General features: G+C 40.9%; 1 protein-coding gene across 1 annotated transcript in view; it reads right to left on the minus strand.

The window, feature by feature from the left end:
• LOC110526185 (leucine zipper protein 2) overlaps nt 1-19,023 on the minus strand; it is a 192,754-nt gene that overhangs the window by 31,671 nt on the left and 142,060 nt on the right. The window contains exons 6-7 of the mRNA XM_021606898.2: nt 15,355-15,417; nt 6,571-6,633 (exon numbers count right to left, since the gene is read on the minus strand). Coding sequence (XP_021462573.2) covers nt 6,571-6,633; nt 15,355-15,417 — 126 coding nt within the window. The remainder of the gene's footprint in view (nt 1-6,570; nt 6,634-15,354; nt 15,418-19,023) is intronic.

The raw sequence follows: 19,023 nt of genomic DNA on the forward strand, positions 1-19,023 counted from the left end.
GTGAGTTTTAAAAGCACATACTGTTTTGATGATAAGTATTTGATGTGATTTTCGACTGCATTTTCATTGATGTCAGAGTGGTTAGAGGGACAATAGATCCCAGAGTATCAAGCCATTAGCGACCTGATGATCGTTAGTGAGTTGGGTACTACCAAAGCATGTCCAGAGTGCATAAGAGGAGATTACCGTTGTCAACGGTCATGTGGAATTTTACTGCAGGGATGACTCATGACTGCTGGTGTGGCGGTAATACAGTGACCCCAACAGCCCTAGCCACCACCATGCTTCACAGTAGGGATGGTGTTAGATGGGTGATGAGCTGTGCCTAGTTTTCTCCAGACATAGCGCTTTGCATTCAGGCCAAAGAGCTCATATTTTGTCTCATCAGACCACAGAATCTTTTGCCTTATGCTCTCAGAGTCTTTCACGTGCCTTTTTGCAAACTCCAGACGTGCTGTCATTTGCCTTTTTCTCAGTAGGGACTTCCGTCCCTACTCTCCCATAAAGCCCAGATTGGTGAAGTGCTGTAGAGACTGTTGTCCTTCTGGCAGGTTGTCCCATCTCAGCCAATGAACTCTGTCAGAGTGGTCATTGGGTTCTTGGTCACCTCACTGACCAAGGTCCTTCTTGCCTGGTTGCTCAGTTTGGTCGGATGGCCAGCCAGAGTCTGGGTACTTCCATATTTCTTTACCATTTCCCAATGACGGAGACCACTATGCTCTTGGAAACTTTCAACACTCTAGAAATGGTTTGATACCCATCCCCAGATATATATCTCAGAGATCTACGGATAGCTCCTTGAACTTCATGGTATAGTTTCTGCTCTAATGTGCACTGTCAACTGTGGGACCTTATATATACAGGTGTTTCTTTCTAAATCATGTAGACAGGTGGACTCCAATCAAGTTGTGGTAACATCTCAAGGATGATCAAAGGAAATTGGATGCATCCGAGCTCAATTCGGAGTGTCACAGCAAAGGGGAGTGAATACTTCTGTAAATTAGATAGTTCTGTATTTCATTTTCAATAAAATGTCCTAAAACATGTGTTCACTTTGTCATTATGGGGTATTGTGTGTAGATGGGTGAATTTTTTAAATATATTTAATCCATTTTTGAATTCAGGCTGGAATACAACAAAATGTGGAATAAGTCAAGGGGTATGAATGCTTTCAGAAGGCACTGTATGTGTCGGAACACGGGTAACAGCTTCTTTCTATAATGACAAAATAAAATATATACCCTGAACACCAAGACGCAGGGTCAGCAAGACGCAGGGTCAAATGATAAAAACATCAGTAGTGAAAATCATCACAAAAGCAATAATGGCATTATAATTCATATAAGTGTCAAAATGTCAATTATTGTCAACTCATAAAATAGTCAGTTATTGTCAGATCGTGTTTACATTGTGTGCGTCTTCACACAATGGCATCAGTTGGATTTCATTTAGCTGTTATCCCTTTGTCCTAACAGTTGACAAATCTTCGTACCTTTCACTTGCTTGACACACTTTGACATACAGTACCTTTGTTTGGTTGTAGTGCGTAATAGTATCCGGTTCACTCTTTATTTTTTCCTGTCATATTGTCAATTTTCAGCAACGTTGCACAACGGCGGTGCAGGTGTCTTATACTGTGCAGAGTGAGGGAGCTCCCTAATCACTTTGTTCATGGTGCCGGCCAATGACAGTGAAGTGAAGAAATTGTCCATGGTGACATTTCGCCACTTGCTTATGTAAGGATCCACAAGCTTCATCACCACATTCTCCAAAAGTCGCTCACCTGCTGCCCGATGAGGATCTTTTCCCATATGTTGAAAGCCGTTCAGCATGTACAATTATGCACGCCCTTACTCCAAGTAGGCTAGAGTAGAGTGATAAGACTGTTTGGATTCGGTGGACTGATATAGGGTACATACCCCCCACCCCCCAAGTTGGCTGGATGTCCTTTGGGTGGTGGAGCATTCTTGATACACACAGGAAACTGGAAAAATCCAGCAGCGTTACGGTTCTTGACAAACCGGTTCGCCTGGCACCGACTACCATACCCCGTTCAAAGGCACTTAAATCTTTTGTCTTGCCCATTCACCCTCTGGCACAAATACACAATTCATGTCTCAATGTCTCAAGGCTTAAAAATCCTTCTTTAACCTGTCTCGTCTCCTTCATCTACACTGATTGAAGTGGATTTCACAAGTGACATCAATAAGCGATCACAGCTTTCACCTTGTCAGTCCGTCATTAAAAGAGCAGGTGTTCTTAATGTTTTGTATACTCAGTGTGCAGTGTGTGTAAAATTGGTTTTGTTTTAGGTTCAGTTTCGAGGCAAGAATCAGGGTGATTATCAGCTGGGCACTGCACTTTCAACTGTCGGGAGGAGAATTGGCAACGGGGGAAAACCATTCAAAAAAGAACATGCCCTCCTGAAGGTTATAACTCCAGTTCTGTTTGTGATAGTAAGATTCTTACACCTACAGTGTGTTAAATATACTTATTTAGGAAATGTCAAGAAAGGAGAGGGCATATAATGGAAGATTAATACATTTTTTGCATTAATGAGCAATCAAAATGACTGCCTTAGCAGTTCTAGTGTTAAAGAACAGATTAACTGTGTTCTGGAAATGCTATTGTAACACCAGGTGAACGTTTTTGCACCCTAAAAAAACACTGTAGAATCATCCGCACAACTGGAAAGTTTTTACGTTTTTGGAACATATCTTTTGTGATGTTCCCACAACCTAATGAAACATTCTAGGAACCTAATATAATAATAGAGAAAATTATTTATTTCAGCTTTTATTTCCTTCATCAGATTCCCAGTGGGTCAGAAGTTTACATACACTCAATTAGTATTTGGTAGCATTGTCTTTAAATTATTTAACTTGGGTCAAACGTTTCGGGTAGCCTTCCACAAGCTTCCCACAATAAGTTGGGTGAATTTTGGCCCATTCCTCCTGACATAGTTGGTGTAACTGAGTCAAGTTTGTAGGCCTCCTTGCTTGCACACGCCTTTTCTGTTCTGCCCACATGTTCTATAGGATTGAGGTCAGGGCTTTGTGATGGCCACTCCAATACCTTGACTTTGTTGTTCCTAAGCAATTTTGCCACAACTTTGGAAGTATGCTCGAGGTTATTGTCCAGTTGCAACCAAGCTTTAACTTCCTGACTGATGTCTTGAGATGTTGCTTCAATATGTCCACATCATTTTCCTCCCTCATTTTGCCATCTATTTTGTGAAGTGCACCAGTCCCTCCTGCAGCAAAGCACCCCCACAACATGATGCTGCCACCCCCGTGCTTCATGGATGGGATGGTATTCGTCGGCTTGCAAGCCTCCCCCTTTTTCCTCCAAACATAACGATGGTCATTGTGGCCAAACAGTTCAATTTTTGTTTCATCAGACCAGAGGACATTTCTCCAAAAAGTACGATCTTTGTCCCCATGTGCAGTTGCAAACCGTAGTCTGGCTTTTTTATGGCGGTTTTGGAGCAGTGGCTTCTTCCTTGGTGAGCGGCCTTTCAGGTTATGTTGAAATAGGACTCGTTTTACTGTGGATATAGATACTTTTGTACCTGTTTCCTCCAGCATCTTCACAGGGTCCTTTGCTGTTGTTCTGGGATTGATTTGCACTTTTCGCACCAAAGTACGTTTATCTCTAGGAGACAGAACACGTCTCCTTCCTGAGCAGTATAATGGCTGTGTGGTCCCATGGTGTTTATGCTTGCATGCTATTGTTTTTACAGATGAATGTGGTACCTTCAGGCGTTTCGAAATTGCTCCCAAAGATCAACCAGACTTGTGGAGGTCTACAATTTTTTTTCTAAGGTCTTGGCTGATTTCTTTAGATTTTCCCATGATGTCAAGCAAAGAGGCACTGAGTTGGAAGGTAGGCATTTAAATACATCCACAGGTACACCTCCAATTGACTCAAATGATGTCAATTAGCCTATCAGAAGCTTCTAAAGCCATTACATCATTTTCTGGAATTTTCCAAGCTGTTTAAAGGCACAGTCAACTTAGTGTATGTTAACTTCTGACCCACTGGAATTGTGATACAGTGAATTATAAGTGAAATAATCTGTCTGTAAACAATTGTTGGAAAAATTACTTGTGTCATGCACAAAGTAGATGTCCGAACCTACTTTCCAAAACTATAGTTTGTTAACAAGAAATTTGTGGAGTGGTTGAAAAATGAGTTTTAATGACTCCAATCTAAGTGTATGTAAACTTCCGACTTCAACTGTAGTTTGTTGATAGTATGACCATCTGCAGAGCATCTACAGATGGAAAATCTGGACTATCCAAATAAAGTGTGTCCCGTTCTTGTAACATCAGGTGAATGTTTTTTGCACCCATATGAAACATTGTAGGATCATCCGCACAACTAGACTGTTTTTGTATTTTGGGAACATATCTTTTGTGATGTCCCCACAATGTTCCCACCAGACTGTTCCCACAACCTAATGAAACGTCCTGGGAACCTTTAAAGAACAGGTTAAATGTCTTATAGGAATGTTCTTGCAACATCAGGCAAATGTTTTACACAAACATTCTATAAACATCACCACGAATGGACAATTTTTGTGTTATGAGAACATTTGCCACGACCCAACGAATGTTCTGGGAACTTTCACCGAACCAATTTTGGTACATTGTGTTATTACATTACTTGGAAACCTAATAAATGTTACTCTCTGAATGTTTTGAATTTATTTTTAGATGTTATCATCCTAATGTTAGATAAAACCCTAACTAGAACTTATGGGAATCTTAGCTAATGTTCAGGGAATGTTCCCGGTTTGTTGGGTTACTCTTGGAAGCAAACCATGAAAATGAGCCACACAATCGGAATGGTGTCTTCTCATAAGTTAGAATAAAATGCTATCATATATGAATCAAGTGAAGTATTAGCAATAAAAGTATTTTTTAGATTTGTACATAAAAATGCCCAACACCTGTATCTTTGATTTTACGAGGTGGAAAATAATGGTTGGTCATGTTTGTTGAGAAGAAATAGAGGTTTATATGTTATGTTTACTGCAAAAATCGCTGCAGTTATATAACAGTCACATCCAGTAGCTTATTGGTAAAGTCATCCATACCTACATTGAATGATTATGACCAATAGCTGACCTCAGCATCACCACTGCAAAGCTGAAAAAATATAAAGTCCGTGTCTACCTCTTACTTTCCGTTGAAGTGAATACATTTGGTCAGGTCTTACACATTACTGCCAGTTCCGATTGCTCACTGTGCCTCATTTGACTAAACAGGAACTGAAAACGGGAATTAAATCAAATTAGCCTCTTTTGCCAACTATATCACCTGCATTTAATCTTCTAAAACCCATTTTTTAGGATGTAGAGTTGAAAAATTCAGGGAGCTTGAAAAATAAGGTTGTTCTGGATGAACAACCCTGAGAGATTTGGTGACAACAATTTACAACCTGTGACACGATCCGCAAAAAAAAGTCCATGCATCCTTGAGATTGAAATGTTGAGAGGCACAACTGGACAACATATTCAGACAATTTGCTATAGGAAGCATTAAACCCAGTGGGGAGGATTGAGCCCTTTTCTAGCCACTGTCATTATTCCATCTGACAGAGCTTAAAAAAATGACAGATCTGAGGGATCATATCTTGCATTTATTAAATGGTATTAGGAGGCACTGTGGCAGCACTGAGACACTGTGGCAGAAACTGACATTTCTCGACCCAGCCCTCTTAACAAGAACCGAAAGGTCAGTCTATGTCCCTGTATATATGCCAATGATTATTACATGAATTCTTAGATACAAAAAAAACAACACTTATTAAAAAGGTCAATTCTTCCAATTAGAATGGGATTATAATGTGTAGTTGTGTGTAACCATATAGTTTACTTTATGTGATAGACTTATGGATGTTCTTCACTGCTGGGGGTTACATTTTATTGTAGTTGGTTTATCGTCTTCATGGATTGCTTAAGGATTCAATTATATATTTAACACCATATATTGATTTATGCATAATACTTTCAAGGAATTTGTGGTAATTCAGCATAGATCTGACTTCACTTTCAACAATATCTCAGAAAAGGTTTGGCATTGGGTAATGTACTTATCGGTAATGGTTGTTGCAGCTATAACATCCTTCATGCTGCAAGTGTGGAAACAGATGCAACACATGACGAATTAGATGTATTTCTGGAAAGGGGCTTGTTCACTTTGGGATCTGACAACAGTGTAAGCAATGTGTGGCATGTCAGTGACCATAGGAGTTGACGAGACAGCACAAACAGATCTAGAAACTGCACGCTATCTGTCCAAAGCTGTAAATAATCATGAAACCAAAGGAAACCTTCCAGGGTGGTAATAGAATAATGCACGTTGCACTGACTACAGTATAAGAGGGAAAAGCAATGGTGCAAAAGCCTGTGAGCCCTCTGTGTACTGGCCATCCCTTCCAATGGGGACTTACTAATTAAGCCAAGTGCCCCCGGATAGGATCATCTTTTCAAGGTGGGCTGGAGCACCTGTTTACTCCTGGTCTGGAACCATAATAAAGCAGCCCCCTTCACTTTGCGCTTACCTTGAAAATTAAATCCTTTTTCCCGTACCGCAGCTCTTTCAGTTGAGCCTGGATTTTTTTGGACTGCAAGGAGAAGATAAGAAAATAAGTGTTAGCTTATTCAAATAGTGAAATTGGTTTTAGATCACGTAGCAGGATTTTGCCGGTTGCAGCAGAGCACTCCTTTGTGCGTGTTCTTTGGGCAAAGCTCCAGCTCAAAGGAGGGGCCTACAGAGAGCAAGAAAATGTAAAATCTCCCATTCAGTGAACTGCAAAGCCCACACAATGATTCAGTCCTGCACTGGCTACTTGCCCACTGTCTAAAGCCCTATTCTCACTCCCACTTCACTTCACTCCACACAACCACTACCACACATACAGTTCCCTGGTAGCACCCCTCTCGTCTCGATGGCCACACACACTCACACATACAGACACAAACACACAGAGCTCAGACAGTCTGCAAAATGCATGTCTTTCCCTGGCCTCAGATCATAACTGCAGCACACGTGTGCACAAACACACACAGTGACCAGCTCTCCCTGACATTACTATGGTTACACATCAGTAAGCTCATGGAAGCACATGGGGGTTGGCTCCCTGATGCTGGAGATACAGTCAGTCCTCTCAGTCCTCTTGGAACCTTTGCACCAATGAGAGTTTAACAGCTGTTTACATCCCCCCGGGGAAGTAACTTCTTTAAATAAAAGGTGGATAACATGAAAGGTAGAAATGCCTATTTTAAATTAATACATAAAAAGCCCAAGTTTAAAATAATACATAAAAAGGTGAGAGTGAAATTAGGTTATAGACAGATCAAAATTTACTAGGGGGAGGTGTGGTCCAAAATAGGGGAGAATTGTCAAACTTTTCTTTTTGCTTTAGGGAGTGTTGTGTGCTTTTTTGGGGTTCAGGGGGAGGGTAGTGTGTTTTTTCCCAGCTTTAATTTTGCTCTTCTGCTCATATTTTCCCTATAAACAATGGCTTGACTTACTTTCGATATTACCCTAATAAAGTTTAGAAACATTTGTGAAGGTTTGGTATGGTGTGGCTATTATTAAGCTTAAGCTACTGCAGGCCTATGATATGAAAGCAGTACGTCCCAGCGCTCCAACTGACAGAGGAACTGTTTCAGGACCATCAGAGTTACTCCGATAATCTAACAATATAATGCTTATCTTTTTACAAAATATTTGGATACAAAATGTACAAATTACCCTCTATCTATACGTCTATATCTGAATAGTAGCCATCTGACATAAAGAAATGCGTGTCGTTGTCGTAGCATGCCACCGGCATATCTCTATCTCTCCGGGGATAGGCTTAAGCTTCTCTTCCTTTATATAGGCCATATACATAGCAGTCAAACGTTTGGACACACCTCCTCATTCAAATGTTTTTCTTAAAAAATAAAAATTAACTATTTTCTACATTGTAGAATAAGAGTGAAGACATCAAAATTATGAAATAACACATGGAATCATGGAGTAACCAAAAAAGTGTTAAACAAATAATAGATTTTAGCTTCTTCAAATTAGCCACCCTTTGTCTTGATGACAGCTTTGTACACTCTTGGCTTTCTCTCAACCATCTTCACTTGGAATGCTTTTACAACAGTCTTGAAGGAGTTCCCACATATGCTGAGCACTTGTTGGCTGCTTTTCCTTCACTCTGTAGTCCAATTCATCCCAAACCATCTCAATTGGGTTGAGGTCGGGTGATTGTAGAGGCCAGGTCATCTGATGCAGCACCTCATCACTCTCCATCTTGGTCAAATAGCTCTTACACAGCCTAGAGGTGTGTTTGGTCATTGTCCTGTTGAAAAACAAATGATAGTCCCACGAAGCGCAAATCAGAAGTGATAGCGTATTAAGGCAAAGGATGGCTACTTTGAAGAATCTTTGAAAAATGAAAGGAACGCTGCACACTCTAGGAGCTCGGATGCAATAATTTAATAAACTAATATCCAACGTTTCAACAGACAAGCTGTCTTCATCAGGGTATAATGACAAACACTGCAGGGTGACTAGTTTATATAGTGTCAAAGGACACACACAGGTGTCTGTAATCATGGCCGGGTGTGGCCTGATATCATTGGTTAATTCTCATATATTAAAATAGCATTCAAAAAACATAAATGGATAGCATACGATCATAGATACAATTAGGCTACATAGGCATACAAACATTTACAACAGCAAAATCACAATAATCACAAGAAAGGCTTCAGATCAAAGTCTACATTGAGACCGAAGGGAGCAAGTGTCGTTAAATTAAAGATCCAGGCAGCCTATCGTTTTAACAATAAATTGTCAAGGTCACCCCCTCCCCTAGGGAGGGGGACATGTTTGATGCCAATATAACGTAGGGACAAAATCGAGTGGTTTGCGTCCAAAAAGTGGGCCGCAACTGGGTAAGTCGAGTTTCTGCACCTAATGGTGCTACGATGCGCCGAGATTTGTACTTTTAATTCGCCCTTTGTTTTACCCAACATAATTTGTACTTTGAAGAATCTAAAATCTATTTAGATTTTTTCCCACACTTTTTTGGGTTCATACATGATTCCATATGTGTTATTTATTCCCAGTCACTTTTGTATATACTGTATGCATTCTTTTAACTGACAAATAAAATCAATCACTCAATCAATCCAAACTGTACAGTGGCCAGTTGATGAATGGAAAAATACATTGGTTACAAAACATCAGTTTTGTGCCCAAAATCGGTATGCTTTGTTTATTGGTTGTGTGGTGCGTTGGCACAGAAACCTGTTGGTGGAAAATTTGTTAACTGTATTTTATAGAATTATAAATAGGGCATCAAAATATTGAAAATCTGATTTCCCCCTAGCTGATCATTCTCTGCAGCCGGCTCTGATCATACTGTAATGAAACAGGCAGGGAGAGTGAGCTTGTCTGTGGTGGTCGGCAAACCTTCAACCTTCTGGCCAGTAGCCCTCCATAGCATTGACTGTGCCACAAAATATTGTGCCACAAAAAGTGGCAAACTCGATATCCCCTTTATTATCACAGGGTCGCTACAGCTACTGTTATTTGAGGTCATAAACATTATTTTGAGTTTATTCTATGAGGGGGGAGGGTGTTGCATGTATTTGACAGTACAAGGAGAGGGAAGTGTGAAAATATTAGAAAATAATATGTATATTTTTGATTGAGCACTGTTGAAATGGTAACCCAAGCACAGTTAACTTGTCACTGGTCTTAGATGTTATATCACTTGCGTGATCGTTATTAACAACCAATGTTGTTAATCCATTTTGTAACATGTCAAAGTGCATGAGCTCACTCAACCCATGGCAACGAAACAGCTATATGTTTATGAGTACTATAAAACAAATTATGAGTTTCTTTATCTTATTATCCCTATTCCCACAGCAGTTGGGACATCCCAAGACAGCTATGTCGCATCCATTTAACGCTCATATATCCTGAGATCTCCCATAAAATATAGAGGTTAAATAAATATCTGAGCAACTTTCAAACAACTCCATTCTGGCAAGCTCTATTTTCTATCACAGGTTGCTGTTTATTGTCATAAATCTTCCCCTGGAGGCAGAACTGAGCGATTTCTGCTAGATGGGCCAACTGCAAAGTCAAAATTGGCTATATCGTAAAAATTCATGAAAACAAAAATGTAAGGTTAGGCTTAGGCATTAGGGTTAGCAGTGTGGTTCAGATTAGGGTTAGGTTTAGATTGTATGACTTTGTGGCTGTGCCAGCCAGTGACCACTATGCAGGGCTGCCTCCAGGACGACATTCATGGCAATAAATGCCCACCTGCATTTTCTATCAGGGTTCATTAAACTTGTTTAGGTGCGAGCTGATCATAAAGTTAAATGTGCCTGAAACCAATGAATTTGGATCAAGAAAGTGGAATGGAGCAATAAGTGGAGCAATATTAACTGGTGCATTTTGTTATCCTAACAAAATACTCAAGCGTTGGCTCACTAACCGCTGTATTCAAATCTAAAGTCAAGGTTGGGATTCACTTGCTTTGAGAGGGACAAGTAAGCTATGAATGGGTCATGCCAATATGCAGATGAGGAAATCATGACCACTATGGGTAAGCAAAGAGAGAATCAGAAGCACTTTTATTCGCCAAGTACATTTACACATACACAGAATTTTCCTTGGTGAGAAGGTGCTGCCGGCCATAGACAATTTACAAACAGAATAAAGACAACATAGACATTGTACAGAATATAGGATATCGGAACATTAACCATAAAACTCTGGGGTTTAGGCTGATTAGTGGGAATGTACAATTTACAGAGGGGATATATCTAAGGTACATTCAGAAAGTATTCAGACCCCATGACATTGTCCACATTTTGTTACGTTACAGCCTTTTTCTAAAACGGATATAATATTTTTTCCCCCTAATCAATCTACACACAATACCCATATTGTTATTATGGGATATTGAGTGTAGATTGATGAGGATTTTTTTAAATTTAATCTATTTTAGAATAAGGCTGTAACAAAATGTGGAAAAAGTCAATGGGGTCTGAATACTTTCCGAATGCACTGTAAATAAGCAGAGGAAAGGATGCTACCATGGTAAATATATACAGTGCATATACAGTGTTGTGCGGCGGTGTACATAGTGCAAATGCACTATAGTAGTATAGTGCAGAGTTCTATTTGAGGTCATTGATGACAAGGCGCAGTAATCGGCCCAATGCAAAGTCACTTAATCCCTATGAGCCCGATGGCTAGTTGATGAGGGCCACAGCATGGGGAAAGAAACTGTTCAGGTGGCAGGCGGTTTTGGTCTTGATTGACCTAAGCCGTCCGCCAGAGCGGAGTCTTTGAAATATGGGGTGTCCGGGGTGAGTGATGATCTTACCTGTACGCTTCCTTGTCCTGTAGGCAGTGGTGGAAAAAGTACCCAATTTTCATACTTGAGTAAAAGTATAGATACCTTAATAGAAAATGATTCAAGTAAAAGTGAAAGTCACCCAGTAAAATACTACTTGAGTAAAAGTATTTGGTTTTAAATATGCTTAAGTATCAAAAGTAAATGTAATTGCTAAAATATACTTAAGTATCAAAAGGAAAAGTATAAATCATTTCAAATTACAATTTTTTTGTTTTTAAAATTTACAGATAGCCAAGGGCACACTCCAACACTGAGACATTATTTATAAAAGATGCATTTTTGTTTAGTGAGTCCACCAGAACATAGGCAGTAGGGATGACCACATGTTCTCTTGATAAGTGCGTGAATTTCACAATTTTCCTGTTCTGCTAAGCATTCAAAATTTAACGAGTACTTTGGGTTGTCAGGGAAAATGTATGAAGTAAAAATAACAATATTTTCTTTATGAATGTGGTGAAGTAAAAGTACTCAAAAATATGAATAGTAAAGTAAAGTACAGATACCCAAAAAAATGACTTAAGTAGTACTTTCAAGTATTTTTACTTAAGTACTTTACACCACTGCCTGTAGACGTGCAGGTCCTTGATGGAGGGCAGGTGACACCCGATGACTTCCGAAAACCGGACGATGCACTGCAGGTTGCCCTTGCAGCTGGCAGACACAAATCCAAACCAGAAGGTGATAGAAGAGGTGAGGATGGACTTAATGATGGACGTAGAACCAAACCAGAATTGTCTGAGAGAGTTTTGGTTTTCTCAGCTGGTGCAGATAGTACATCCTCTGTCGAGCCTTCTTGGTCATTACTGTGATGTTGTATTCCTACTTGAGGTTGTGGGGGATAATGGTTTCCAGGAATTTGAATGACTTGGCCGTGCTGACAGCTGAGCCATCAATCTAGAGGGGGGAGACCCTCATTGTACCTGCCTGTATTATACTTATAATAAAATATTTATTATATTCTACTGTGAGCCATTTACTTTATGTATTCTTATCTTCTATTATTTCTTATTGTCGTGAAGTAACCTGCAAGTAAGCACTTCGTTGGACGGTGTATACCATCTGTATCCCATACAAACGACTAATTAAACTTGAGAGATGGTGGGGGTCATTTCCTGTAGTCAACCACCATCTCCATGGTTTTGACTGTTGAGTTCCATGTTGTTGCGACTGAACAAGGTCACTTGACGGTCAACCTCTCCATGGTACTTGGACTCATCGCCGTCGGAGTTGAGATTGACCAGGGTGCTGTCATCAGCAAACTTGAGGAGTTTGACAGTGCGTTGTTGGAGGTATTCTTTTTGTTATTTGATTAGGATCCCCATTAGCTGTTGCAAAAGCAGCAGCTACTCTTCCTGGGGTCCATACATAACATGAAACATAATACAGAATGACATCATACTAAACCGCAATGGACAAGAACAGCTCAAGGACAGAAAGGGGCAGTCATTGGTGTAGAGTGAGTAGAGGAGTGGGGAGCGCATGCAATCCTGCGGCACCCCCGTATGTGGACACCGCTTGAAATTTGTGGAATCGGCTATTTCAGCCACACCAGGAGAATGCTATCTGCCCCAATGCATAGTGCCAACTGTAAAGTTTGGTGAAGGAGGAATAATGGTCTGGGGACGTTTTTCATGGTTCAAGCTAGGCCCCCTTAGTTCCAAAATCAAATCAAATGATATTTGTCACATGATCCGAATACAACATGGGTAGACTTTACCATGCCGTGAAATGATAACCTACAAGCCTTAACCAACAATGCAGTTTTAAGAAAATAAAAGTTAAGAAAATATTAACAAAATAAAATAAAGTAAAAAGTAACACAATAAAATAACAATAACGAGGCTATATAATAACGAGGGTACCGGTGTGCTGGGGTACAGGTTAGTCGAGGTAATTGAGGTAATATGTAAATGTAGGTAGGGGTAAAGTGACTATGCAGATAATAAACAACATGTAGCAGTGGGGGGGGGGGGGGGGGGGGGGGGGGGTCAATGCAAATAGTCTGGGTGGCCATCTGATTCATTGTTCAGCAGTCTGGAGTAGAAGCTGTTAAAGAGACTTTTGGACCTAGAATTGGCGCTCCGGTACCGCTTGCCGTGCGGTAGCAGTGAGAACAGTCTATGACTTGGGTGGCTGGAGTCTTTGAACTAAGCACGCACCCCTGAGGGGCCCCCGTGTTGAGGATCAGCGTGGCAGATGTGTTGATGCCTACCCATTCCAACTGGGGGCGGCCAGTCAGGAAGCCCAGTCAGGAAGTCCAGTTGCAGAGTCCCAGGGTCCTTAGCTTTGTGATGAGCTTTGTGGGCACTATGGTGTTGAACGCTGAGCTGCAGTCTATGAACAGAATTCTCACATAGGTGAGGTAAGTAAGGGCAGGGTGGAGTGCAATTGAGATTGTGTCATCTGTGGATCTGTTGGGGCGGTATGTGAATTGGAGTGGGTCTAGGGTTTCTGGGACAGTGTTGATGTCAGTGAAAGCACTTTCCAGTCAGTCTGCGCATGCTCTGAGTACACGTCCTGGTAATGCTCTCGTGCATGCTTCAGTGTTGCTTGCCTCGAAGCGAGAATAAAAAGCATTTAGCGTGTCTGGTAGGCTCACGTCACTGGTCAGCTCCTGGCTGTGTTTCCTTTTGTTGTCCGTAATAGTTTGCAAGCCCTGCCACATGTGAAGGAAATCTTAACGCTACAGCATACAATAACATTCTAGACAATTACGTGTTTCCAACTTTGTGGCAACAGTTTGGGGAAGGCCCTTTCCTGTTTAAGCATGACAATGCCCTTGTGCACAAAGCGAGGTACAGTCAGAAATGGTTTGTCGAGATCAATGTGGAAGAACTTGACTGGCCTGCAAAGAGCCATGACCTCAACCCTATCAAACAGCTTAGGGATGAATTGGAACGCTGTGCCCAACCTCATTAATGCTCTTGTGGCTGAATGGACGTAAGTCCCTGAAGCAGTGTTCCAACGTCCAGTGGAAAGCTTTCCCAGAAAAGTGGAGGCTGTTATAGCAGCAAAGGGGGGACCAACTCCATACAAATGCTCATAATTTTGGAATGAGAAGTTCGAAAAAAGCAGGTGTCCACATACTTTTGGTCATGTAGTGTACGTTCAGCTGAGTGGCCATTGAAAGTGGCCAATGACCAGCAGGATCAAGATGATAGAACGTGTATTCGTCAAGCTCTGAAAGGTTTTGGTTTCTCTTCAGTGAACATGTCACTGAGGGAAAAGGTATTTGTGTTACACCTCCATCAAATGACTAGAGAAAGAGCTGCTGGTACTTGAAAAAACATTGCCTTTTTTTTCAATAGACAAAAATATACAAATTTAGAGCAGGGAAAAGCCAAATTGCACAGAACATAAAGTCTTGTGTTTTTCATCGTCAGCATCCTAGAAAAACCTTGTATGTCCATATTTGGCCATTTATTTCCTTTTTACATAGATTGAAATTAATAATTCCCCCTCCATGTACTGTGAAAACTATATGACTCTAGGACCAATCAAAGTCATTCAAAATATCTTGGAAACCTACATGACTACACCACTGCTTTTTAAAAAACTGTTTTGGAGTACAAAGTTATCCAAGGCACCAACAGTTGTTTTTGCTGGGTGAGTTGTTCTAAGGGGAGCTTGTGTGCAGGAGAAATTCAGCCACATGGGGTACAATTAAAGTTCAACAAAAAGTGATTATTTATTATTAAAGCCAACCGTTTTCATCAGCCTTCATGACAAGCACTCTTATGAAGGCTGCAATGCCAAGATTGGTTTGAATAATAAATGCATGAGTAGAGCAACTTCATGTAAAGTGAGGCCCAGTCTAATCAATAAAGACTTGGGCCCCAATGCAATCCAACTGAATTATGACCATATCCCCCCCCCCCCCCCCCCCCCCCCCAGAAGGCTTACCTCTTCTGCATGGACATCACACAGCTTGTTGCCAGATAGCAGTTTATTTTTCAAGCTCTTGTTCTGCAAAAAAAAAATGAATAAAAAAAGGTGGTATTAGTTCAGCGTTGATATCGTGTAGTTATGAAGCTTGCACTGCTTTTCTGTTTAATCTGCAGGGACAAATGCAATTATATTAGACGATCATACAAGCCAGTTTCGACTCATCAGGCCTAAGTATTGACTCCAGAACACATTTTACAACAGTACATGAGTTAATCAATGATATAATTAGCTAATCCAAAGCCTATTATTCAACCACTCTCTGTTTAACACAAGCAGTATGAGAATAACACGACTAAGCATTGAATAATCACTAATGAACATGAATCAATAGAAACCGCTGATAGCATGAGAGAGACGTATACAGGTGCACCATTGTACATCTATAGCTTAATTGTTTCTTCACTCACGCAGATGCATCAAAACAACATGTGCAGGGACACAACACAGAGCAGTGGTGCCGACTGACTGGCATGCGGTAAGGTCTGAGAGGTGGCCTTACAAAGCACAGGTTTTCTGTACCAGCGAAGAGCCCTTTTCCTGAGAATTGCTACATTGGAGGCTTTCTATGTTGGTCATATAAATATAAAAAATGCTGGTTCCATGCACTTTATCATAACTGTTCCTATGCATAACTATGCATGTACATGGTACTGTAGTTACATAGGTAGCAACCTATTTGCATGTAATTACAGTGTAGGCAAGCACAGCTCAAGTGTAATTTAGTAAGGACCAATAGCATACCAAAAGACAGCATTCATTTTTTTTTTTTTTTTTTTTTTTTTTTAACTCTCTCCCTCTTTTCTCTTTCGCTCTCACACACAGAGTTAATGAGGTGGAATGACAGCACTATGTGAGCTAGAATTGGCCGGGCATCCATTCCAGGCACTTAAGAAAGAAGAAAAATGGCAGCTGTCATACAAGGTGATGTGTGCCTGCCAGAGAACAGACCCACAGTGAAATTTAGATCCAGTAGAGCTCATATGTCATGGTGTATTATGCTAAATGAGATCCAGTGAACCGCAAATGTCATAATATGTTATGCACCAAGTGTTGCCATATTGGGAGGTTCTTATTTTTCAGAGTAAATAACTCACAGACACTAGAGAAGCTTAACCAAGTTTAATTCTGCCCAAAGGGTCTTTACAGCTGTAATTCAGACAGCCAAACATTTCTCACTGTCAAATGTATGTATATCCCACTTAAGACACTCCTCCTTCTCTCCAATCCTTACATCTTATGGTTTCACAGGAAGAGGGTCACCTCCTGACCTCAACCCCTCCTTTACCCTAGTCCACAGATGCCCATCTACCTCCCCTATAGCAATCATTTGATCTCCTCACGTCCACCTAGCACATTCCACAGCCACTCTGTCTTCCAACAGATCTCACTCCTTAATATACTACGCCTCTGATCTATCATATCTTTAATATCTCAATGTTCAACATTTCAAATCCAACAGAGCCATGCGAGAGCTTCATAATACAACAGTGTGTGAGACATTACTCATTATGATCATACTTTCCTCTATATTTACTGCTGCACTTACGCTGCTATATATAGGTCTGCACAGGACTGATTGCTCCCACAGCATTTCATAACGCTTCTGTCCGACTCCCGACCGCTACCGCAAGAACTGGTCCCAAACCCAACCGCAGTCCTGCAATGTTATTGTTCTCCCTGATTGGAAGTTACAGTCTTGTCCCATCGCTGCAACTCCCGTACGGACTTGGAAGAGGCAAAGGTCGAGAGCCGTGCGTCCTCCGAAACACGACCCTGCCAAGCCGCACTGCTTCTTGACACAATGCCCGCTTTACCCAAAAGCCAGCTGCACCAATGTGTCAGAGGAAACACCATACACCTGGCAACTGTGTCAGCGTGCACGCCCAACCCTCCCCTAACCCGGACGACGCCGGGCCAATTGTGCGCCATGTCACTACACAGCAAGGAATTGAACCGGCATCTGTATTGACATAGCTAGCACAGTGATGCAGTGACGTACAAGCTGAGCCCCTCGGGAGGCCCCGAGATGTTATTTTTAGGAGTATAGTGCATTCATAATGTATTCAGACCCCTTCCCTTTTTTCACATTTGTTACGTTACAGCCGTATTCTAAAATGTAGTAAATACAACAACAAAATTCTCAAATGTATTAAAAAGGTAAAACAGAAAGACCTTATTTACATACAGTACCAGTCAAGGGATTTTCTTTATTTTCTACAATGTAGAATAATAGTGAAGACATAACAACTATGAAATGACACATATGGAATCATGTAGCAACCAAAAGAAATCAAAATATATTTTATATTTGAGATTCTTCAAAGGAGCCACCCTTTACCTTGATGACAGCTTTGCACACTCTTGGCATTCTCTCAACCAGCTTCACTTGGAATGCTTTTCCAACAGTCTTGAAGGAGTCCCACATATGCTGAGCACTTGTTGGTTGCTTTCCTTCACTCTGTGGTACAACTCATCCCAAACCATCTAAATTGACTTGAGATCAAGTAATTGTGGAGGCTAGGTCACCTGATGCAGCACTCCATCACTGACCTTCTTGGTCAAATAGCCCTTACACAGCCTGGAGGTGTGTTGGGTCATTGTCCTGTTGAAAAACAATGACAGTCCCACTAAGCTCAAACCAGATGGGTCAGCGTATTGTAGCAGAATGCTGTGGTAGCCATGCTGGTTAAGTGTTCCTTGAATTCTAAATAAATCACATCTGTGTCACGAGCAAAGCACCCCCACACCATCACACGTCCTCCTTCATGCTTCACTGTGGGAACCACACATGCAGAGATCATCCGTTCACCTAGGCCGCGTCTCATAAAGACACGACGGTGGGAACCATAAATCTCAAATTTGGGCTCATCAGAAAAAAGAACAGATTTCTACCACTCTTTGTCCATTGGTCGTGTTTCTTGGCCCAAGCAAGTCTCTTCTTCTTATTGGTGTAGTGGTTTCTTTGCAGCAATTCGACTATGAAGGCCTGATTCATGCAGTCTCCTCTAAACAGTTTCTGTTGAGAAGTGTCAGTTTTATTTGGGCTGCGATTTCTGAGGCTGGTAACGAACTTCCCTCTGCAGCAGAGGTAACTCTGGGTCTTCATTTCTGTGGTGGTCCTCATGAGAGCCAGTTTCATCATAGCGGTTGATGGTTTTTGCGACTGCACTTGAAGAAACATAATATTGCCATAATATTGACTTATCCATTTACCAAATAGGGCTATCTTCTGTATACAACCCCTACCTTGTCACAACACAACTGATTGGCTCAAACGCATTAAGGAAAGAAATTCCACAAATAAACTTTTAACAAGGCATACCTGTTCATTGAAATGCATTCTAGGTGACTACCTCATGAAGCTGGTTGAGAGAATGCCAAGAGTGTACAAAGCTGTCATCAAGGCAAAGTGTGGCTACTTTGAAGAATCTCAAATATAAAATATATTTTGATTTGTTTAACACTTTTTTGGTTATTACATGATTCCATATGTGTTATTTCATGGTTTTGATGTCTTCACTGTTATTCATCTACCCAAAATGACATAGCAGTCAGACATCCTTTGTCCTCGTCTATATTTCTACCTTTCTTCGCATATCTTTTATATATTTTCATTTCCAAAAA

The sequence above is a fragment of the Oncorhynchus mykiss genome, chromosome 6 (assembly GCF_013265735.2).
Source record: "Oncorhynchus mykiss isolate Arlee chromosome 6, USDA_OmykA_1.1, whole genome shotgun sequence".
In the NCBI taxonomy this organism is placed as follows: Eukaryota; Metazoa; Chordata; class Actinopteri; order Salmoniformes; family Salmonidae; genus Oncorhynchus; species Oncorhynchus mykiss.